This window comes from Elaeis guineensis, chromosome 12, assembly GCF_000442705.2.
Source record: "Elaeis guineensis isolate ETL-2024a chromosome 12, EG11, whole genome shotgun sequence".
Taxonomy (NCBI): domain Eukaryota; kingdom Viridiplantae; phylum Streptophyta; class Magnoliopsida; order Arecales; family Arecaceae; genus Elaeis; species Elaeis guineensis.
Genome location: NC_026004.2, coordinates 5994313 through 6015479, shown reverse-complemented (window position 1 = coordinate 6015479; position 21167 = coordinate 5994313). Strand labels below are relative to the sequence as shown.

The following is a 21167-nucleotide window of genomic DNA, read 5'->3' as shown; positions in this document are numbered from 1 at the left end:
CATAACTAAAGATAAAGGAGTAAATCTTTTCAGGAAAAAAAATGCAAAAAAAAAAAATGCAAAAAAAAAAAGCAAAAAAAAAAAAAAGGTGCAGTACTACCTTTGAAGCTTTCTCTCTACAACTTGACCTTTTGAGTTCTGCCTCAACAAGGGGCAACTCGTCAACTGTTCCAGAAAGAAGCAGAACTTAAAGAGCTCATTTCACGCAATATAGATGAAGAAAAACCTGGATTGTTGGTTCAAGCAACAGCATAGCGAATAATTAAATTTACAAAAGCCATACCATGCACTCTCAATGACTCTCCAGCCTTCAAGATACAAGAAAGTTCTCTCACGATGTTTCCATGGTCTCTCCGATCATTAAGGTTTAGCAGGATATCATGAAGATGGGAAATCCAGGACTGAGCATCATAACAGTATTGCCTTAGGAGTTTCAACTGTGGAATGCTTACTGTGACATTATTTGCCGCCCGCAGAAAATCTTCAAGTTCCTGTACAAGGTATTATGAAGGCGTTAGTCTCCACAACTCAGCAAAATAACTACTTTCCATAATTAGTGCAACAAAATAACTAGCAACTCTCTTGGAAAGATCACAACCTTCAATCTTAGGGGACCTTTCAAGATCTCTTCACATCGGATTTGCCATGACTCAGCCTCTCCACACAAGTTCAACAGCAAATCCATTTCGGGAAGTTGAACATGAAGCTCTAGCATCTATGAAGTTTGATAATATTATGTAATACGTATGAGGAAGCACATACGAAGATAAGAAATTAAAGAAATCTTTTTTTGTGATGACATGACAGCAAAAGAAAAATGCCATTTTGTTAGAAGAACTCCATACCTCTGATTTCAGTTTGTTCAGGAGATCAAACTCAATGGAACCAGGCTTTTTCTCTAAGAGGCATTCACGTGCCTCATTCAACCAATTCTGCACCATTATGGAAAAAAGAAAGAAGGTAGCTCCTTAATGTTATATGTATAGAGATGTATGGCAAATATTAGGATAGCAGTAAGGAAGGTGGGAAGGAGAGTGTGATAACTCTAATCACAAGATCTTAGAGAAAGTCAGTTTCCTTTTGAAATAACATAAAATGACCACCGACTTTGATACCACCAATATCATTACCAGAACAGGCAAAACTGACATGGACAGTGATCTATTATTCTAAGGTTAAAAGTTTAAGATCCACATATGCAAGCCAATGATTAAAAAGAGATCAGCCTATATGGCCAGCCTAGGCACGGCTGCCTAGGCACCCTAAGAATTTGCATTATGTTTAAATATTGATAATGAGATCAATTTTTGAATGATTATTAAGTTTTTGCCTCGTTGATGCATATCATTGACTTATTACATCTTAACTGATATCTTATACTTCTTTTTTGGTAAAAATATTATACTTCATTCGTTGGATTATAACTATTCTTCAAAGTTTCTTCTTTTATTTGTTTTTTAGATAATCTATAATTCATTCGTTAGTTTTTTTATAAATTTGGGCTGCCTATCTGCCACTTACAGTCTTCTAAAACAATGACACACACTAATGTTATCATCCTTCCCATATAAAAACCTTACTTTCACAGAAACCTGTTCGCCAAAAGAAATTTTAGATGATCCTCTTCCAACTAGGCATCTCAGAAGATTGCCCACTCCGTACAAACAGGAGTCATAATTCTGACAAATAACATATCTTGGTCACACATATTGGTTCAGTTTGGGTCACTCATCCCCTCTGATAATTGATTTTACAAAACATGTTCACCTGATTCTTGTTATATGTCAATCACAAGTTAATGCAACTAGAAAATTATGGCAAGCACAAATAAAGATTTCATATTGAGACTGACAGCTCAAAATGCTAACTTATGCAGATTATAATTATAAAGAAATATCAAAGAGTGATATATATGATCTGCCTGCTCTAATAAAATGACTTTACAAGTTTATAGATAATTACAAACAAAGATGGTGGTATGCTAAACAAGACTGGAGTATTAGCTGGAGGGGTCCATAGAAGCCAGTACATACTAGACCATGCTAACCTGTATTGCCATAGTACATCAATCAACAGTATATCGGCCATGTCAGCTGGTACCATGTGTTGGCAGGGGCATGCACTGCTGTACATAGCCAGTACAGGCACAAAGCTCTGTATTTGAAACCATGGTGCCAACTCATTTTAGAAACTATCACTTTAACCAAACCGAATGAAATTTCAACCAGTGAATATTTCAACCAGGAGCCTCTGCATTCATGAATAACAGAAAGTGGTATCACCTTTAGCAGCTGCAAGCTTTAGAATATCCCTAACTGGAAGGCACCATACTTCACTAGAGCAGCCCTCAGTACAGTATAAGTCACCATCATACATCAGCTACAACTTAACATGACTAGAACTTCAGCATGAATTTTTACAGGCAAGATAACCATAGACATCAAGTCTTGTCCTAACCACTTGGGATTAGCTTTATGATTTGACATCAAGTCTTGTCCCAACAATTTGGGATTAGCTTGATGATTTCCCATCAAATAGATTATCAATATAAAAGGTAATTTCTAGACAGATGCATTCATAATCACAGGTTATCATTTATCCAGTCTAGTTTGCTTAAGTATGCAATATCTTTCTAGATAAATTCTAGAGCATAGCATGTGACTTAATAGCAGCATCAGTTCATGGATTATCTCCAAAGGCAACTCATATCACAATAAAAGGTCAGGAACTTGATTTTATCAACACAAGGAATACCTGATAAAGATAAACCAAATGAATTCAAAATGGATAAAAGAAATTAGTTGCCCACAGAAATCACTTTCTCGTCACAACAAATAGCATAGTCAAATCTCTCCTGGTACATAGAACTTCTGGAAGTTGGTAGTACAACTGTGCAATCTAGTCCCTTCAAAGTTCCTTGTGACAATGGGACTCCAACACATCCTTCAACATCCAAAGTCCTTGATCACATAATCCAACTTTAACCAAATGCCAGTCAAGGTAAAGGTCTTGAGGAACTGCTTTCACCAAGCCAAGTATCCTTTTAGATCATAATTGTCCTGGCCAACTTGAATTCTAGAACTGAATTCAATAGCCTTCTTGTGCTCTCACAATGTTCTTTCAGATATAACACATGGAATAGCCATGAAAAAAGGCACAACTATCCTACACGGTATATACTTAATCAGTCTTTGCCCACCTAATAATCTTGCCATCATATTATGACAAATCACTTCTTTGATATGTCCACCTCATCATGATTGACTCTCCTTAATTTGGATTTGGGTTGTAGAAGAGAAAAAAGAATAAATTGGAAAATGAGGCTGTGTTCGGCATCATTGTCACTTTTCTTCTTAAAAAAATTTGAAACAGGAATCCTGTTTCCATTTTTTTTAGAATTTTAACAACAGAAAATATGTTTGGTTAACTCTTTTTGTTTAACAAAAAGAGGAGCCGCTCAACCATGTTGACACCCAGAGGCAATGCCGAGAGGAGTCAGGAGGAGTGCTGAGGTGTAGATGATCTCCTCGAGGTCTCACATGAGAGCGGCCTCGATCTCAGCAACCAAGACTCAAAAATTGTCAATAACCTCATGGTTAGTGTGCTTGCCAGTGGTCTTGAGGACGGAGCAAGTCTAGGCAATGTCGAAGACGGCGACGGCCATGGCAGAGTCTAGCCATGGCCGCTCGAATGGCAGCAATGCCAGTAGGAGATGTCGTCGTCATCACTAGTGGGAGTTTGTTGGGGGTTGGGATGGCAATGGGTCAGATCGGATAGATAAGAGTGATATGGTCAATAAGAGTGGTCGAGTTGGGTCCAGTCGAGCGAGTGAGGAACTTATTATACAAACATTATAACATAATTATGACTTTGAAAGAGAGAATTTATATTAAGGTTATATTGGATCGGGTTTGGGGTAAAGCATACCATTACTCTGATCAGAACCTGCTTCAGATATTTTATCTGGTACCCCATATCCACCCCGAGTTTTAATCGAGTCAGGTCAGGTACCCAGCGGATCAGCTAAAATTGTCATTCTTTGTTGGGGGTGTGGGAAATGCAGAGTGGGGAAAAGGAGGTGGATCTAGCAGAGGAGGCCAATGGCAAACTCGATCTGACCATTGGCTAGGCGGGAGAGACCAACGTGCTTGATGCCAATGATGCTGGCAAGGCCCTTCCACTCCAGGGATAGGTTCTTGAGGCAAACTTGGGGAGGTCGGGTGAAGATCATGAGGGGTGAAGACCCACTTTTCCAAAAATAACGAAAGTTGCTTCAAAAAAATAAATAAATAAACAGGATAACCAAACATGTTTTCTGCATTGAATTCCGTGTCCTTTTTCATGAAAGAAAAAAAAATAGTACCAAAGAGGGCCTAAAACTAAATACCATTTTCCAAAACAAAAGAAAAGAACCTAGAAACTTCAATTTGGCATACAGAACTAGTGTAATACCTTCGCAGAAGAAATCACACATGCTAATGTTCCAATATTCTCTAGATCAATCGGAAATCCAGTGGCTCTGGTGTACAGTACCTCCAATTTGCTAATCTGAAATCAATATGTCATGCAAGTCAACAGATTTGAACAAGTCAGCACGTGTTACACCTAAATATCAAGTGCATATTTCTTAAACAGATAAAAAGTAATGAACTAAGGCATAACCAACGTCCTTGAATGAGCTCGGATAAGCAAAAGCATGCCTTCTCACTAAATTATAGCCAGTGGCATTAAACCGAAACCTTGGCAGTCAGCACAATATAGACCAAAATTCACATTAATATAACAAAATCCCATTTTAACGGAATGGTGACTTATGTTGCAGTCAAAGAAAAGAAACATATGCATTAGATCCTCCAGCATGCCTAGATAAATTGCAGCAGAACTTTTTTATGAAGCCCATTGAATGATCCATGCATGTGTTTTACTTACACTAAAGCAAGATGAAAGAGCAGATTCTATTTCAGCAATCAACATCCTTGCATTTTCTGCATAGGCCTGTACAATAAATCAAAGATGGAATGAAATTTTCATGTATTGAAAGCATATAACATAGAGCCAACATATAAGAAAGATATCAACCTTCAACTTTGTCAGCCCATGCTCATAACAAGGCAAGGGATAAAAACTCAGCAATTGCTCAATTTCACTTAACATTACTTTCTCTGAACTCTTTTTCTGACAATGCAGGTAGTTGTTTACTTTAGACAGGCAGCTATTCACATTCATTGCCCACTTTTGAGCTTCAATCAATTTATTCGCCATATCACGTACCTAGCAAATCTCATACAATACCTACAATTAGGTATACTAGACAACCAATACGCAAAACATTAGCATGTCAAGTATTTAACATACCGGATCCATGTCATGATCAGCCCAAAGGAATTGTTCAGCTTCCTTTAGGGCACTAGCGTAAGCAGAATTTGAGAATGGTATCTCAAAAATGTGACAAGAATTTGAAAGCCAATCTTCAGCAAGTTGTGCATAACAAACAAGGCTACCTTTCACCTGAATATGTATAGATCCTTCTCAGTATCACACAGCATGAAATAATGAAGGATTAAAGCAAAGCCAGAAGGAACCTTAGTAAATTTATTCAGCAAGAAGACTGTGGTTAATACAATCAAAATACCAAACAAATACTAAGAAGAGGTCTACACTTATGATGATCAAGCTTTTAAATTTTGAGATGTTTTCTCTAGGATGAGAATAATCTGCCAATACTTTAGCATCCTATACTTGTCTGATGAGAGACAAACAGAAAAGACTGCTAGTAATAGTGCCTGCACTAAGAGCAAGACAGCATGCAATCAGTAAATCATCAAGAGAAGCTTAGTTCTGGCATTATTTTAGCCTATAACAAAGTCAAAAGAAAATACTCTGTCACTTTATTCTCTATGCATGCTATTTTAACCTTCCTATAAACTATTTGTTACTTCAGTTCCTAGTTTTGCCAGAATTTTAACATAACAGCCCCATTTTTTTGGTACATGCATATGACGCACAGACTCTCTTTCCTATTGAATATCTCAAATTATTAAAAATGTAGCATTTCATAATGGTATTGTACGATTACCATTCAATCTGATGATATGATTGCATAGCAGACCAAACAACAAAATCCCGTGTGTTAACCTATATGAGACATTGAAATCCATTTTCCATCCATCTAAAATAATGTAACCAAGTAGCAAAAAACAAAGTCCGATCTTTCTTTTTTCAGAATAGTGATGGAACTGCAACCTTTCCTAGGCAAACACAGAATCTCTCCCCAGCAAAAGTATGGGGATATAGCTGCCAATTCACACCCAATAAAGGCTTGGACTTTCTATAAATGTCCCAACACCCAAAATGTGAACACAAAAATATCGATCATAGAGGCAAATTATTCCAATAATTCAACCTGGAATGAAGTCTGTTTGATAAGATATAAGCCTTAATGAAATATAGGGATCATTATTTTGCCACAAGAAAACAGAAACAATAAGAGGGAACCTTTTTCATCATAGAACTTGATGCATTAGGAACCAAGTGATGCCATCGAGAACGCCTGCTGTGGGAGGTCTCCGCGTTTGTAGTTTCAGGCACAGCAGAGACCATATGGACCAAGTCACCAAGTTGTGCAAGAGTGTGACGGTAAAGAAGTTGATGCTTGTTGGCATTGCATTCACAAAGATGTTTCCAATGCTGTCAAATAAAGACACAAAAAAAAGGGAAATATAACAGAAGTCAATTCCAAGTAAAACCTATATTAAGTGTCTTCTCAAATTACTAAAACATTATATTATAACGGCCCTGATATGTCTACATACGACAAATATAACTGCACTTGCTTGAAAACAAAATTTAATTGCAAATATAATTACATATGAGAACATATTGAAGAAGAAAATGGAATGTTGATTTTTGCATAGACTGGAAGCAATAGATTCTATGTAATCAGGTAGTTGTGGGGTAAATTAATTTGACTAACACTTCCAAGATTTACCAAATGCTTTAGAATTTAAACAACCTGAACAAAAAAGGTCACCCTAAGAATGTTTGCTACTTTTTCTGCCATGGAGAAGTAGACCAATAAATTGATAGTCACTTCCACTTCATCAACTAATATTATTCAAAAAATTCATCTTCTTTTGTATGCAAACATGTTGCAGCTTTTTTCTTAGCTAAAACAGGATACCAGAATAAATTACTCGTCCATGCTATGTTCAAATTATTTTCGAGGAAACCACTTCAGTTTCTAACGTGTATTTCAGTTTGCAACAAAATTATTCGACTTCCCTTGCATAACATATAAAACAGAAACAGCACAAATTTGGCGAAATCATCTGGCTTTCCTTGCTACCTCACTTCAGAATCTTTACATTGCTAGCTACTAAATTTTATCTTTATCAGAATAATGTGCATACAAATTTAACATATTATCATTAGTAATATCTAAATTATAAATTACCAAGCTAGATGTTGATTAGGAGCCTTAACACAGACTTTCACAATTGAAACTAGAAAACAATTCATATTTTCTTATATTGTTTATTAACATTTGAACATGATCATGTTTCAATAGCTCACTACCCTGAACTCAGCTTGAAAATATCATCAATATGATATCAGCCCTTTTCAGTTTGAAACCATCTGAAACAAAATGAAAATGCCTGATAATGTATGAAGTTTAAATTGTACCAGTGTACTGTTGTAAAAACGGCATACCTCAAGGCAGACAAAAGCAGATGGCCTACAGCTGCATGTGACTGCTGAAAGATACAAATATTGCTGGCATATTATGCAGGTTGGATCCTACAAAATTTCCACAGGTTTTTGATTCCATCAGAAAGGGACCCTGTAGCAAGCTTACAACATGAGATGTTCACAGAAAACCAAAGGGGAGAAGTCACCTCTTCTGTGCCGACATAAGTGGGATGTTTCTTTGGGTGGATCAGAGATGATCGGACAACACCATTGATCCAAAGCTCCTCTCTGCATCTTTTCTCTCTAGCAAATACTCTCCGCATTTCCTCCTCGAGGTAAGGCAAGGCTTTGGTATCACAGCCATTCTGTCAAGTGGAACAAAGAAATCAAGAAGATATAATGTTAGGAGACCAAACAGTCAAAAACAAGGAAAGTAATGAAGGAAATGATGCTGACCAAAATTGTGTACATCTATGAGAACTATTCATGCAAAAGCAAAAGCACCGGCCAAATGAGATGAAAATTACAACAAAGCATATCAACATAAATTTCACAGAAGTGGCTGCATATATCAAAGCCCAGGACAAAAAGAAATGCCATGGGATACAAAAGACACAAGCAGACAAACTTGATCTTATATAGAGATTTAATAAAGTGCACTAGTCACAAGAAAGATAATTCAATGGACTACATAAAAAAAAAGGCATTGAGATAGCAACAATGCATCATGTAATACTTCTTGAATTTAAACTTTTTTGGACTTCATTTTGTAGTTTGAGTTTCTTTTTTATAGCCAATGTCTTTCTATTGTTAATTATTACCCATTATATCTAATGTTAGGATGTCCCCTAAGAGCAACGCACCACAATTTAACCTCAATAAAGCATCCCCTCAAAATATTATACAGTCAACAACTTCATCAAACCAGTTTTTGGCAAGTTATTAGCCAACATCTGCCAAGATGTGCTCCAAAAAGTGAAAAAGAAGGCCTGATAAGACCTCAGAGCGAGATGCAAGAATGTATGAGAAAGAGCTCATCTAATAATCAACTCTAATCAATAATACAAGGCCTAACATCTCTGGTTATTACTGTTGTGAAGTTGCCCCCCCCCCCTCCCCCCCCACAGAAAAAAAAAAAAAAAAAATCCATCCAAGCTCAGAAAAAGCAAATGAAATGTGCGTTCAAGATTTAATATTCTAATATAATTACCAAAAAAAGCATTAAATGAACAAGAATTAACCATTAACCTTGGAAACCGCATAAAGAAGTTCTTCATGAGACAAAACGGCTGATTTGCGATACAATCGGTAAAGTTCAGCCCCAAATCCACCATGAGGCAGCCAGTCAGCAGGAGCAAAATTGACAGCCTCAGCACAATTCAAGCCTGGAAACCCAACCAAAATGCTTGAGCCTTTTGCAGCACGAATTACAAGTTCCAATAAAATAAACAAACCAAGTATATTCATCAGCTCAAATATATAAATACCTACCAAAGTTGAAACCCCCATGATAGGACCTAGGAAAAGTAATGACAAAGTTTCCAGGTTCCTGGAAGAGATACACTTGAAAGGTCACATTAAATGTCACGAAAGAGTAATATGCCATATATATGTATATATGTATGTATGTATAGATATGTATGTATACATATATAGATATACATATATACATAGCTATCTCCATGTATGTATGTATGTATGTATAGATATACATATATACAAATCTCTCTCTCTCTCTCTGTATGTATGTATGTATGTATGTATGTATGTACACAGACACACATACACACATATATATATATTGGAGTCAATATAGAGTTGTTTCAGGATGATGGCATATCGCTGCAAGTAATGGATGCAAGTGACAAGAGAGAGTATTTTCTCTAATATGAAGTAAGAATGGCATATGATAGATCCCTCAAACTATTTAAACAAGCCAATGGTTCCACAGGTTACAAAGGATTATGGCATGTGCAATGTGAGATAATATGCATTTAAAAAACATCTGCATAAACAGCAACTGACTTGCCAACTGACCTGCAAAACACCATAAACTGGAACACCATTTTCTTGCAAAACAGATGGATTAAGCATTGTGACAAGTTGGAAGAGCAAATCTGGCTGCACTTCAAACAAATCTGGAAGAGCATTTCGCATCACCTGTAAAAGAAATGAGACATCTTAAATCATATTTCAATCGGCGTCCAACCCAGCAGAAATGATAACCCATAATAAAGATCACGGGCCACAATGTTTCCTACAAAATATGCTAACTATAAAGATCCTATAACTTGGGAAAAAATGTTTAACAAAATGGACCCATTAGAGAGGAAAGAAATTGCACCCCAAGCAACCAAACTGCAGAAGCGATTACTCAGGGCTATTGCATGGATGTGACCCCACCAAAAAGTTTGTCACATCTGATGACGAAGGTAGTAGGGAATCTAAATGGTCAACATTGAAAAGATTGGTCACTTTTAAGCCGAAAACAAAGTTAACTCCTTATGTTACATTAAAAAGTGTAATTTAAAATCATCTAACATAAGTGATCAGCTGGAGATAATGAGAAAAAATGTACAGTAACATGGCACATAAATTTAACTGGTTTTAATCCTAGTTATGTGTTTTAATATTTCATAATTTATAATGGTCAATTTAGTTAAGAAATCAAAATATGCATGTCTGAATTTGCTCCAAAGCTTTTTTACAGAAAAAAAAAAAAAAAGTTTAGGTTCATACAGATCTATTTCCTTTTCTTTTCTTTTACTTTATTTTACCTTAACGATATCCAGCTTAAGAAGTGAAACAAAGCAGACTGAACTCTAGATGACCTCAAACTCATCCCTTTAGTTTCAGGTGTACATGTCATTCACTTACAATCTAGAATATTTCAGTCAAAACAAATTTCATCCAAAACTTAAAATCAAAATCTCCATAGGATGGGAAGATGTGATACTCTTAAAAGATAACATTGGATGCAATAGTTAAAGAGAAACAAAGGATGATGCAGAGCCATTGCCATCATCCCTCAGATCAAGAGACACGTTGCTTGGAAAAACTAAATAATCCAACTGCTACCATTCCAAAATCTACCTGCTCAAAAGCATTGGCTTCAGTACCAGGTACACCATACCAGCATTTTGGCTCTCCCCTGACATTATAAGATGAGCAATAAGTCTGAATATTTATCACAATGAATAATAATATGCTAATATGTGTGCACCCGCATGTGTGGGTTAGTACTGAATAAACAAATAATACAAGCAAGTATAACAAATACTTCCTCAGCTACCATACTAAATAATAACAAACACAAACTACATAAATAGATTTAACAATGTGGAAGCTGACTGAAAATCCTAAAGAATTACTCTACTTGATAGCCCTGTGTCAATAATAGTAAGTGTTATTTAAATCAAGTTGAAATTCCAAAAACAGGAAGACATTGATTATCCAAACATATGGGGAAAATATATAATGCTCTCTCTTTCTCTTTCTTTCTGTACTTGCATATGCACGTGCACATTTTGGGCCACTTCTATAAATTTATAACATAAAAACATCTTTGTCAAGGATTGCAAATGAAATTTTTAGAAGTAATTTGCAGATGAAATATTTAGAAGTAAAAAATGAGAACAAAATCAGAACAACTGATTGCTGCTACAACTTGTTGCTGCTAACTCTTCCTCACCACCACCACTGTCACAAAGTCACTAACCACCGCTGCCATTACCATCATGGCCACCACCACCTTCTTTGGCAGTGCTACTAGCACCACCATCGCTACCTACCAGCACCAGCACTATCAACACCACACTGCCGCCACAGCCAAGACATCTTTTTATTGTTTATTGTTGTTAAAAATGAAAAGCAATTATGACAAACTTGTTCCTGCTTTTGAAATATTAGTAATAAGACAAAAAATGGAAACATTTACCATAAACAAAATCAAGAAACCAGACATGATTCCAAACATGACCCATAGTTAGTTTGGCAAATTGATACTGCAACATCTGGTTCCATCATAAGGTTTGAGCATAGGCCTAATTGGATACTACATGAGAACTCTAATGGACTTGAATAAAAAAGATTAGGACTCGAACTGTTCTCTTCATATTTCATTGCTTTTCTTTTTTTTTTAAAAAAAAAGAAAAAAGTCTATCTCACATAGTCCAATCAAACTCTGAACATCAGATAGAACTCCATGAAATGGCCCTTTGCAGCACATTTGAGAATTGAAATAATATAACCTCAAGAGAAAAGTTAGCAAAGCAAATAGCCACTTCAGATCAGGATTTGATAGAAACTAAAATCATTGAACTCTAGGAAGAAGCAAAAGTGCTTAATGAGGCATCGCCTATCTCAACAAGGATGAACAAGATACAGTGATCACCTAAAATAGCATCAGTAGGCATAGAAAAAAGGTCAGAAGCAATGTCCTGAAAAATATGTTTGAATTAAATATAAAATGCTTTATCATCAATAACCACCCTTCATGTACAATAATGCAAGGCAACTAACACACCTCTGAGATATAAAAAGCATTATGAACTATCTGTCATGCATATAACAATAAAAAAGGGGTGACAAAAAGTTGCCAGAAAGGGGGCTCTCTGATGTTATACAGTATAAGTGTATATTTTTGCGGCCTTGTTTATATATATGGTCCAGTTTGCTTGCATCTAAAGATCAAATATGCCTTCTGCCATTTTCCCAAGCACTAAATGTGGCATTCTCATTCCATATAATGGACAGCTGGAAAGCAAAACATTGCATAAAGTTGCCTATAAAGTGTACCAAGAAAAAAAAGGTGTTCTAGTCAGTCCAAATTTATTTAAACTCCTCTAAAATTCCACTGAAATTCCTTTTTTGGTAACTTTACAATATACATGTATGCATGCTTGCACCATGCATGTATATTAAGGCACAAAAAGTGATATTCATATATACACATACAAAATATATATAATAGTTCCAGAAACATGTTTCCTAGGAGGCATATACATTCTGATTTTCCCAAAATTGAAACAAAAAAAGGATTTGGAGAAAAGAAAAAAATTAAAAAGAACAAAGGGAAAGTGTTCAGATACTCATAAATTTACAGATAAAACATTTCAGAGTACCCTCTCAATGATTTGCTGTGGTTTTCCATGAATTTCAACTGGTTTACAGGTATTCTAAATAATAGCTTCATTACCTCCCTTTGAAGCTCCCCTTCAAACATGTTTCCCACTTCGCACTCATATTATTTCTCGCACACACTTTTGACAGAAATGACCCTTTCTCATAAATGAACATCTTTTCATGCAAGTTTGCATATAAAGTGTATATTATAGATTCCTTAGATAGTTTGACATATCATTTCTTAGCATGGTATCTTACTTGTGCATTAGGCTATACTAACTGTACGTAGGAATACATGCATGTGCATGTGCCTTTTGCTTGCATATGATTATCTTGATCCAAATTAGTTTTATCTTAAAGAATTATCAAGGTTTGTTGTCTCGGTATTAGACCCTATACTAGAACCATGCTAATGCAGCATCAACATGCTTGGTACAGTAGTCAATTCAGCATACCAAGACTCAGTAGTATATGTGGCAATTTAATCCACTTGATCAAGTATCCGGCCCAATTTGACCCTACTAGGCAGGTTTTACCTGATTGATGGTAGATCCAAAATGGTTATGAATGATGGTAAACTTGCCTCAAACTCTATCCGAATATATATTAATATAACTCTTCACAAATTTTCTCCTTGAGGCAAAAAAAAAAAAAAAAGGATTTGTATGTAAAGAAAAAAAATGGTAGCATTACCCAACTTGATCCGTTCAACCAACCTCATCTAACTCTACATGCTCCGTTCTGTTTTGAGGCAAGTACGAGGCGGGTATGGGTAATGGCATATCCAACCTGTTGCCATCCCTACTCAATTTGCCCCTTGTATTGAGCCTCAATTCGATATTAGTATAGTATAGTACATCCATTACAGGGCAATACATACCAATACAACAAACCATGGTCAAAATCATTATTAATTTTACAGAAATTTCATCATGTCAGGGCTTTGATACCACTACCAAGGGTTCAACATACCTTTAAAAATGTAATGTTGAAGATTCTTTCACCAATTTACAATCCAATAATGGATTGAATCACAATATCATGTTAACCAAACAGGTGCTAAAATCAACAAGCTATTATAAGTGAATGCAAGTATTCTCTCATCAACTTATTTGGGGTGAGATAATTGTGGCATTGGAGATGGTGCCCTAACAAAGCCATGATTTTTTGTATAAGATATATCATTTGATACATGTACTTGAGTGTATTTATATTCCTATGAGATGTCTAAGATCTGTAAGAATAATGCACAAGATTTTCAGCCTCCTATCAAAACTTTGTACAAACAGCTTATCAATATAGGTCGGGACAATACGATACTTCCCATATCAATATGGTACACTGCTAGAGGCGAGAAAATAATCGTAACATGTGTCAGTGCAGCACTGTATGGAACCCCTATAATCTTATTGGATAGGTATTGTATGCCAGATGCTAGCCGGTATGGGTTGCTACAAAAAAAATTATCACAGCAACTTATTTGATTGACTGAGGAAATCGATGGTGAACTAGAACTCTAGTTCCATAGTATTTTGATAATTTTGGAAATTTTTTTAAGAAAATAATTTTTCTAGTGTATGCTTATCCCTTATATCTAATGGATGCATGCCGAGTTAGGGGTTCAATGGTGTTATAACATCTTCCCAAAGGACCAAGACAAATTATTGGTCATATCTAACAATCCTATCTTGAGAGATTTGCTGTAACACCATTTTCCTAGGTCACTTCCAACCTTAGATGTATAGGTCATATAAGATGTAATAGCTTGAACAGACAACTGTTGATTATGCATACACCAAGAGGTCTTTGATTGGAAGTTACATATCTATTGTCATGGTCTGCATGCTACATATGTGATTCAAAAACCTATCTACATGCTTAGGTAGGATCATAGAGCATGCACATAGATCCAAATTCATTGGCTTAGCCTTTAGGAGATTGTAAAGGACATTTATCAGACCATTGAGATACTGCACGAGGAGTCGTGAGCTCTTGAGAGGTGTGCCAGGCCTCATATAGTGATGTGGTCCAATTCTTTTGGCTACCTAGGCTATATGTTTGCTTTGGAAACATGAGAAAAAGCTTTATGTGGTCTTCTTATCATGAGTAAGGAGGGCCCAATATGGTGAACCAAACCCTCTCCTAATTGCTCCCCCCAATATAGTGAACCAACCCCTCTCCTAATTGCTCCCCCCCCCCCCTCCTTCAAAGCTTAATAGGACAACAAAAGAAAGAGGGAACCAACCTTGCTAAAGTGGGCACTCCCTATAAATTTCTCTTTCACAGTCTGACGAGGAGACTAAAAATTGTAGGGCCAGCCATTATGGTGCGCATTGGCTACTATTATAGGAAGGGAAGGAGAGTTAACATTTACTGTTTCAAAATATTTTGCTTCTTTCGAGCACCAAGGTTGAAAAAAACCTACTGTTTTAAAGAAACCTTACCACTTCAAGGCATTTTGAAGGGTGAAACAAGACCAAGCAATGACTCTGCAGCATGCAAGGATGGGGAAGTTGTGCCTATTGCCAAAATCAAGAGCAGGTGCACATGCGGAGAAGCAATTATATTAGAAACACTTTTAGTATAGAACTATTTAAACAAGAGGCACAAGTTCAAGATTCCGAACAAGTTCGCTGCCCTAGGTAGAATATTGTGCTTACTAAGGATCCCCCATTTTCACACATCGACATCCACATCTCCATGTTACTATATTCTTATCTCGGCCTAGGTATGGAGTATCTCAAGCCATCATATGACAAGTACCAACATCAAATGACATGTACCATCAACTTCCAATATGGTTGAATGTTATAGCTAAAATAGCTTAGAGATTTCTAAGGTGAAACAAAATTGATACCTAAAATGAGTATTGGGCATCTCAAGGTCAATTCGAGTATTTTATGTTAAGTGGTAAGTCTTTTTCAAGTTTTGACCTTCTAATTAGTACCTAGCTGCTTTATTAAGGTATCGACAGGATTAAGCCGTTTTCCATTTAAATGTCTTTAATCAAAATTGGCCAAAAGAAAGGCCAAAGAAAAAACCTTACAACCTTATTTTGCAACCATGAAAGCTTTAGGCTCAAAAATAGTTACTTAGCAATCCAAGGACCATGAATAGTACAGAAGTTGCTATGATGGGAACAGGGCAAAATAAAAATTACATTTCCTAGACATGTTAGGAAACAAAATATCCAGAAGTCAAGGTCATTGTTTTGGATAATAGTAATTTGACAAGTAACCACTTTACGCAAAGTCTTATTGTAGATGGTGAATTCAAGGAAATTACTATCGCACTTATGGAAAATGATTGAAAAAAAAAATAATTTCAGCAAAAATCAAAGAACTTCCTTCCCAAGTTAATGGTTCATTGGCAACAACCAAAAAGTGTAGTGTTATCTAATGTTGTGTGTTTTTTTACCTTCCTTGATATGCAAGGAATATGGATGGATTGTTTATTTTTGTGAAAACAGATGTAGATGATAATGATTATTCACTTCCTTCCCGCTCCTTTTTTATAAATTTAAAAAAAAAACTATTTTGTGCAATTTCTTTTATTCGATAATTTATATGAGAAAAAGCTAATGTTGCTTATTTCCTCTTATTGTTAAAAATTAAAAAATAAATAAAAAATAACATCTTAAGAATTAGTCGCCCATTCAAAGTTACACGACACATACAGATATACTTAAGTTTTTACTTCCCTTTATTTTGAAAAGGTGTATGTGTTTGTCAACGTTCTTAATCTTCCTTTTGGGTATCTTTGGTTGTTTAGGAAACTATGGAAAAGAAAAATGTTTCCCAAGGAGAGAATTATCTGACTAAACTTGGAAAATCCATTTCTGCATTATTTTAATTTCCCACCATCCAGACAGTTGGAGAACTCCCCAAATCCTTATCCAAGCAACCAAACATCCACTTATTTCCCCTCTCGAAACCAAGCCATAGACTCAGATAATGAAATAAATAGAACCAATAAAACGCAAGTAGTTACTCAAATATAAGATGAAGAATAAAAAAGAATATACATACCAGTGTAGATAATTAATTGAGTAAAAACAATGATCCTCGACATGCCAGCAAAAGGAAGAAAACAGCATTCCAACATAAAGCCATGGAACCATGACACCAGCAATATTCTCATGGACAACCCGTAGCATCGATCCTGGTAATTTGGGGAAGTTATTGAGATTCCATGGGCTAGCAACATACTCTCTCCATGCATCTGGGTCAACTGACGATGGGATACGATCATTTGCACGGGGAAAACCGCTGCCATACATAGAAGTATCCAGATCACTTCCATACATAACTTCCACTTCTCCTGCTTTACCCTCCACGATCTCCCAAAACCGCTTTTCAATCTGCACTCGAGACGCATTCGTCTGCCCAAACCACTTCCTCCTTGTCCGGTCATCCATCCGCCTGAAAGTTTCCAATGAACACTGCTTCCCAGGCACGAAACCAAAGCTATCCTTATCAGAATTCACGCAGTCCAAGCAATACCAATTTCCTGCAGGAACGCTCTCCAGAGGGGGTGACAAACAGTATACGTGCCAACCTTTATCGCACCGATCACACAAAAGCATAACTTCTCCATGTGATCCACTCTTACACTGCTCGCAGATCTGATCCAGTGCCTCCTTGGCCGCCTCTTTCTCTCTCACCCTACCAGAATTCTTCCTTCTCTTCCTAAGAGGGGATTCTAAGTGCCCCGAGATTTTTCTATCCTCACAAGGTCTGACCCTCTTGCACTTCTTGGTCCCTCGATCCAGCTGAATGTTGTACTCCTCATAGTCGTACAAATGCTCCAGATAAAGCTGCGAGAGGACGTGCTTTGCGCACTCGGAGATCTTCCCGGCCGACCGGACGAATCTTGCGACATCTCCCCATCGCTTCTCCTTGCAGACCTTGTCATAGCCCCCGTACCGCTTCACGGCATTGAAGAGCCGGCAAAGATCCAACTCGTCGCCCTCGAACACGACCCTCCGCTTCTGCTTCTTGCCGAGGTGGTCCTCCAAGAACCGGCCATACTCGAGATCAAAGGTCTTGGGGTCGCAGGAGGGCGGTCGGGCCTGGAGGTGGTGGATGTCCTGGGTCTTGGTGGGGAAGGAGAAGGCGTCGCGGTCGAGGGCGAAGGGGGGGTTCCAGGACTTGGGGGGAACGATGCGACAGATGCCGAAGGGCTCGGCCTGGGGACGGATCTTGTAGATGAACTCCAAGGGGTCCTTGAACTCCTCCTCGGTGGGGTAGAACACGGGCGCCTGGGGGAGGGCGGCGGTGGAGGGCGAGGGGGAGACGCCGTAGCTGTGCCCTAGAACGCCCTTCTCCACGGCACGGGGTCGTCCTTTGCCCATGGAGGGAGGAAGGGCATGAGGGGGGAGAGGGTAAGGATATGGTTCTTGATCCCAAGCTCGGCGTGGATTTTGGGGGGATTTGGGTCTTGCGAGGCGTTGGGGGGTCGCCGGGAGGGGGTGATAGGGGGGACTTGGTGGGGGCTTTATTATATGTAAGCGGGTACCATAACGGTATGAGCTAGGGCCGGTGGAGAGGCTGAGCCCGGAACCCTAATAATTCGCGGTAGTGATAGGGGAGCGCCCAGGTGGTCCCAACAACAAGATCTCCTGCCACGTTTCTTTGGTTTACTGCTTTTGGATGGAGGTGGTTGAATGACAGATTGCCGTGTCAGCACAATGTGGGTCTCAGAAGGGCTTCGTGTGATTTGCTGGTGTTCCCTAGCGCTTTCTTAATAAACCAGCGTTGCCCCTGGATGTGGCCCGGGAAGCTGTAGTGATTGTTGCAAGATTGGAGTAGCGCATTTAACGAGCGCGGCTTCTGGGTTACTGCTGGCCTCTTACCAATTTGTCTCGCTCGCTTCTGATTGGGCAGCACAACTGCGCCCCACGGGGCTTCTTGCACCGGAGAGGAGGAGGAGGGAAAAAAAAAAAAAAAAAAAAGAAAGAAAGAAAGAAAGAACGGAGCCTTCTCTCTCTGCTAGGTATCAAAGAGAAGATCTCCGCTCCTCCTCATCGGACGCCCTCCAAGTCTCCACCTCACCGTCCACCACCACCGCCAATACCGTGCCAACCCACCGCCACGTATCCACCTATGTTCGCCTCCTCACCTTCGCACTTGTCCATCTTATCCACCAACTTCTCTCTATCTCTCCTCTCCACCGCGCCACTCCAAGAACTTCCCATCATTAAATCTGCAGACAAGGAACGCAATTTGTGATTGCCTTGATGGAAACAAGGTAGAGGAAACACAGCATGTCAAAGTATATTAATTCCACCGTGGATCCACGAGGTGTGCATGAGCTAGTTCTTAAATAAAATCAATGAATCCAAATAATACATTTCGATTTGTATTTTTAGATAATAAATCTAAATTATTACAAATGATATTAGAATAAATTTGATTCACAGCTATCTGGATTATTACGGTATTAGCTCATTTAAATGGATCATAAGTTGATTATAGTATTCATGATTGGATTTCAAAGAATTTGAATTTTTGTAAAGATCTATAGAAAGAAAGTATATGAGAATTCATGTAAGCATGTGTTTAATCCTACATCAATTGTGTGCTGGATAGATCTTAAATATTTGTATATGATTAAAAAAATTTGAATAATATCTTTTGCTTCACTTTTTGGAATAGAATTTTAGATCATTATAAAGATAATATATATTACTATATTGACCATAATAAAGATTTCACATATCTATATAATGGCTACGCCGTTTGAGGATCCAACCATGCTGTTTTCCATATACTTATTGCTGAAAATTTTTCTGGTTTCGTGGTTAAAGTTAAATGAAGAATTAAACCAGGAAAGGTGAATTCATAGATGATGCAACCAGAAGTCGAGACCGGTTTTGATTTTTCTTTGTGATTTTCATCATTATATAATGGTCATATGCGATTGGATTGTTTTGATTCCATGCGAGATTAATCAATTTTTTACACAAGGACTCTGCGCACGCGCACAATTTCTCTACGTATAATGAGAATTCCCTAGGTCCAGGACACACATACTGACCTTCGGACCCTCCTATCAATGGTCCAGCACGTTGCAAGATTGCACGGCATTCCCATATTTGAATTTCTGTGTCCACCGTAACTTCGAGGGAAACTTCAATGATGATGGAAAAGTGACGTAGAGGAGGGGGCCCATGCGAACTATAGCTTCTTTTTCTGAACATATTATTAGTTTGTCTACAAATGCTGGCAGGCTCTTTGAATATAGTTTGGAGGCTTGCATTTAGACGAGAACAGCACAACGCTATTAGCTCAAATATATCTGATTTAGTTTTCATGATAATAATGCATCAAGTGTCAAACTGAAAATCATTCAGCTATGCCACTGATAGTTGATTAAAACTATGATGCAGGGCAATAGTTAGAAATTTGGCACCTTCGCCAGAATGCCAATGTCCGCTGCCTATAAATCTGGTAAAACAACAAAATGCAGCTTTATGCTTTTGTCAGAGTTTGTCGCGGAGGATATGATTGTATTTATTATGCCATGTCAACCTTCTGCAGTGCGTTATACCTAGACTGATGATTTATAACCCAAAATTGAAACACACTTCATAATCATTGCTTTCAAGGAGCATGGAACCTACATGCAGAATTTCCTTATAATCCGTTTGATTGAGATTAATCTGACATAAAAAAATAAATTCGATATTAAATTATTATATTATATATAAAAAATAAAAAAATAATTAAAAAATTAATGGATCCCATATTTATTTTTCGAAAAAAACGAGCAAAATAAATACTATAAAATATTAATATTTGATAAATTTTTTAATAGTGGTAATTTATACTTGATAAAAATATTTTTAATAAAGCTGCATATATAATCATTGAATTTATTTTAATATTATTTTAAATTCATTTAATAAAAATTTTTTATAAAAAAAATAAGATGTAAATGATATTATATAAAAGACTATATAATTATAGTCATTATATAAAAATGATTAGAGATGACAATACATATTAAAAAATTATTTTATATTTAAAAATATATTTATAAATTTTATTATATTCTTATATAGGATAAAGTCCAACTAAATGTATTAATATTTTTTTCATATTATTTTTTAAAATAATTTTTCATCAATCCAATGTAATAAAATTTATTTTTTTCTATAATTTATTTTAAATAAATAATTTTAAAAATTATCAAATTATTTCATAAGTTGACATACTTCAACTAGATACTTAACATCCTGTCTTCTTCCCCTCCGAAATTCTCCATCTCATATAATTTGTAGCGAGGCACACCAACAATCTAACCTGTTCCTCTCCTTACATAAAAAACTAGAAAATTTGGATTCATCTATA

At 36.9% G+C, this 21167-nt stretch overlaps 1 protein-coding gene across 2 annotated transcripts in view; it reads right to left on the bottom strand.

The window, feature by feature from the left end:
- The window catches only part of LOC105054844 (lysine-specific demethylase JMJ17), a 29000-nt gene extending 10696 nt beyond the window's left edge, over window positions 1-18304 (bottom strand). The window contains exons 1-16 of one of the 2 annotated variants that reach the window (XR_002165840.3): window positions 16842-18304; window positions 10783-10840; window positions 9727-9849; window positions 9181-9238; window positions 8938-9074; window positions 7896-8054; window positions 7711-7797; window positions 6496-6687; window positions 5356-5508; window positions 5080-5271; window positions 4930-4995; window positions 4453-4548; window positions 846-932; window positions 599-715; window positions 284-491; window positions 101-165 (exon numbers count right to left, since the gene is read on the bottom strand). Coding sequence is in view for 1 of the 2 variants with exons in the window: in XM_010936460.4 (XP_010934762.1) it covers window positions 101-165; window positions 284-491; window positions 599-715; window positions 846-932; window positions 4453-4548; window positions 4930-4995; window positions 5080-5271; window positions 5356-5508; window positions 6496-6687; window positions 7711-7797; window positions 7896-8054; window positions 8938-9074; window positions 9181-9238; window positions 9727-9849; window positions 10783-10840; window positions 16842-18166 (3123 nt within the window). In the remaining variant the exon portion in view is untranslated. The remainder of the gene's footprint in view (window positions 1-100; window positions 166-283; window positions 492-598; window positions 716-845; window positions 933-4452; window positions 4549-4929; window positions 4996-5079; window positions 5272-5355; window positions 5509-6495; window positions 6688-7710; window positions 7798-7895; window positions 8055-8937; window positions 9075-9180; window positions 9239-9726; window positions 9850-10782; window positions 10841-16841) is intronic. The other variant, XM_010936460.4, reaches the window with a different exon arrangement.
- Window positions 18305-21167: the final 2863 nt, after the last annotated feature.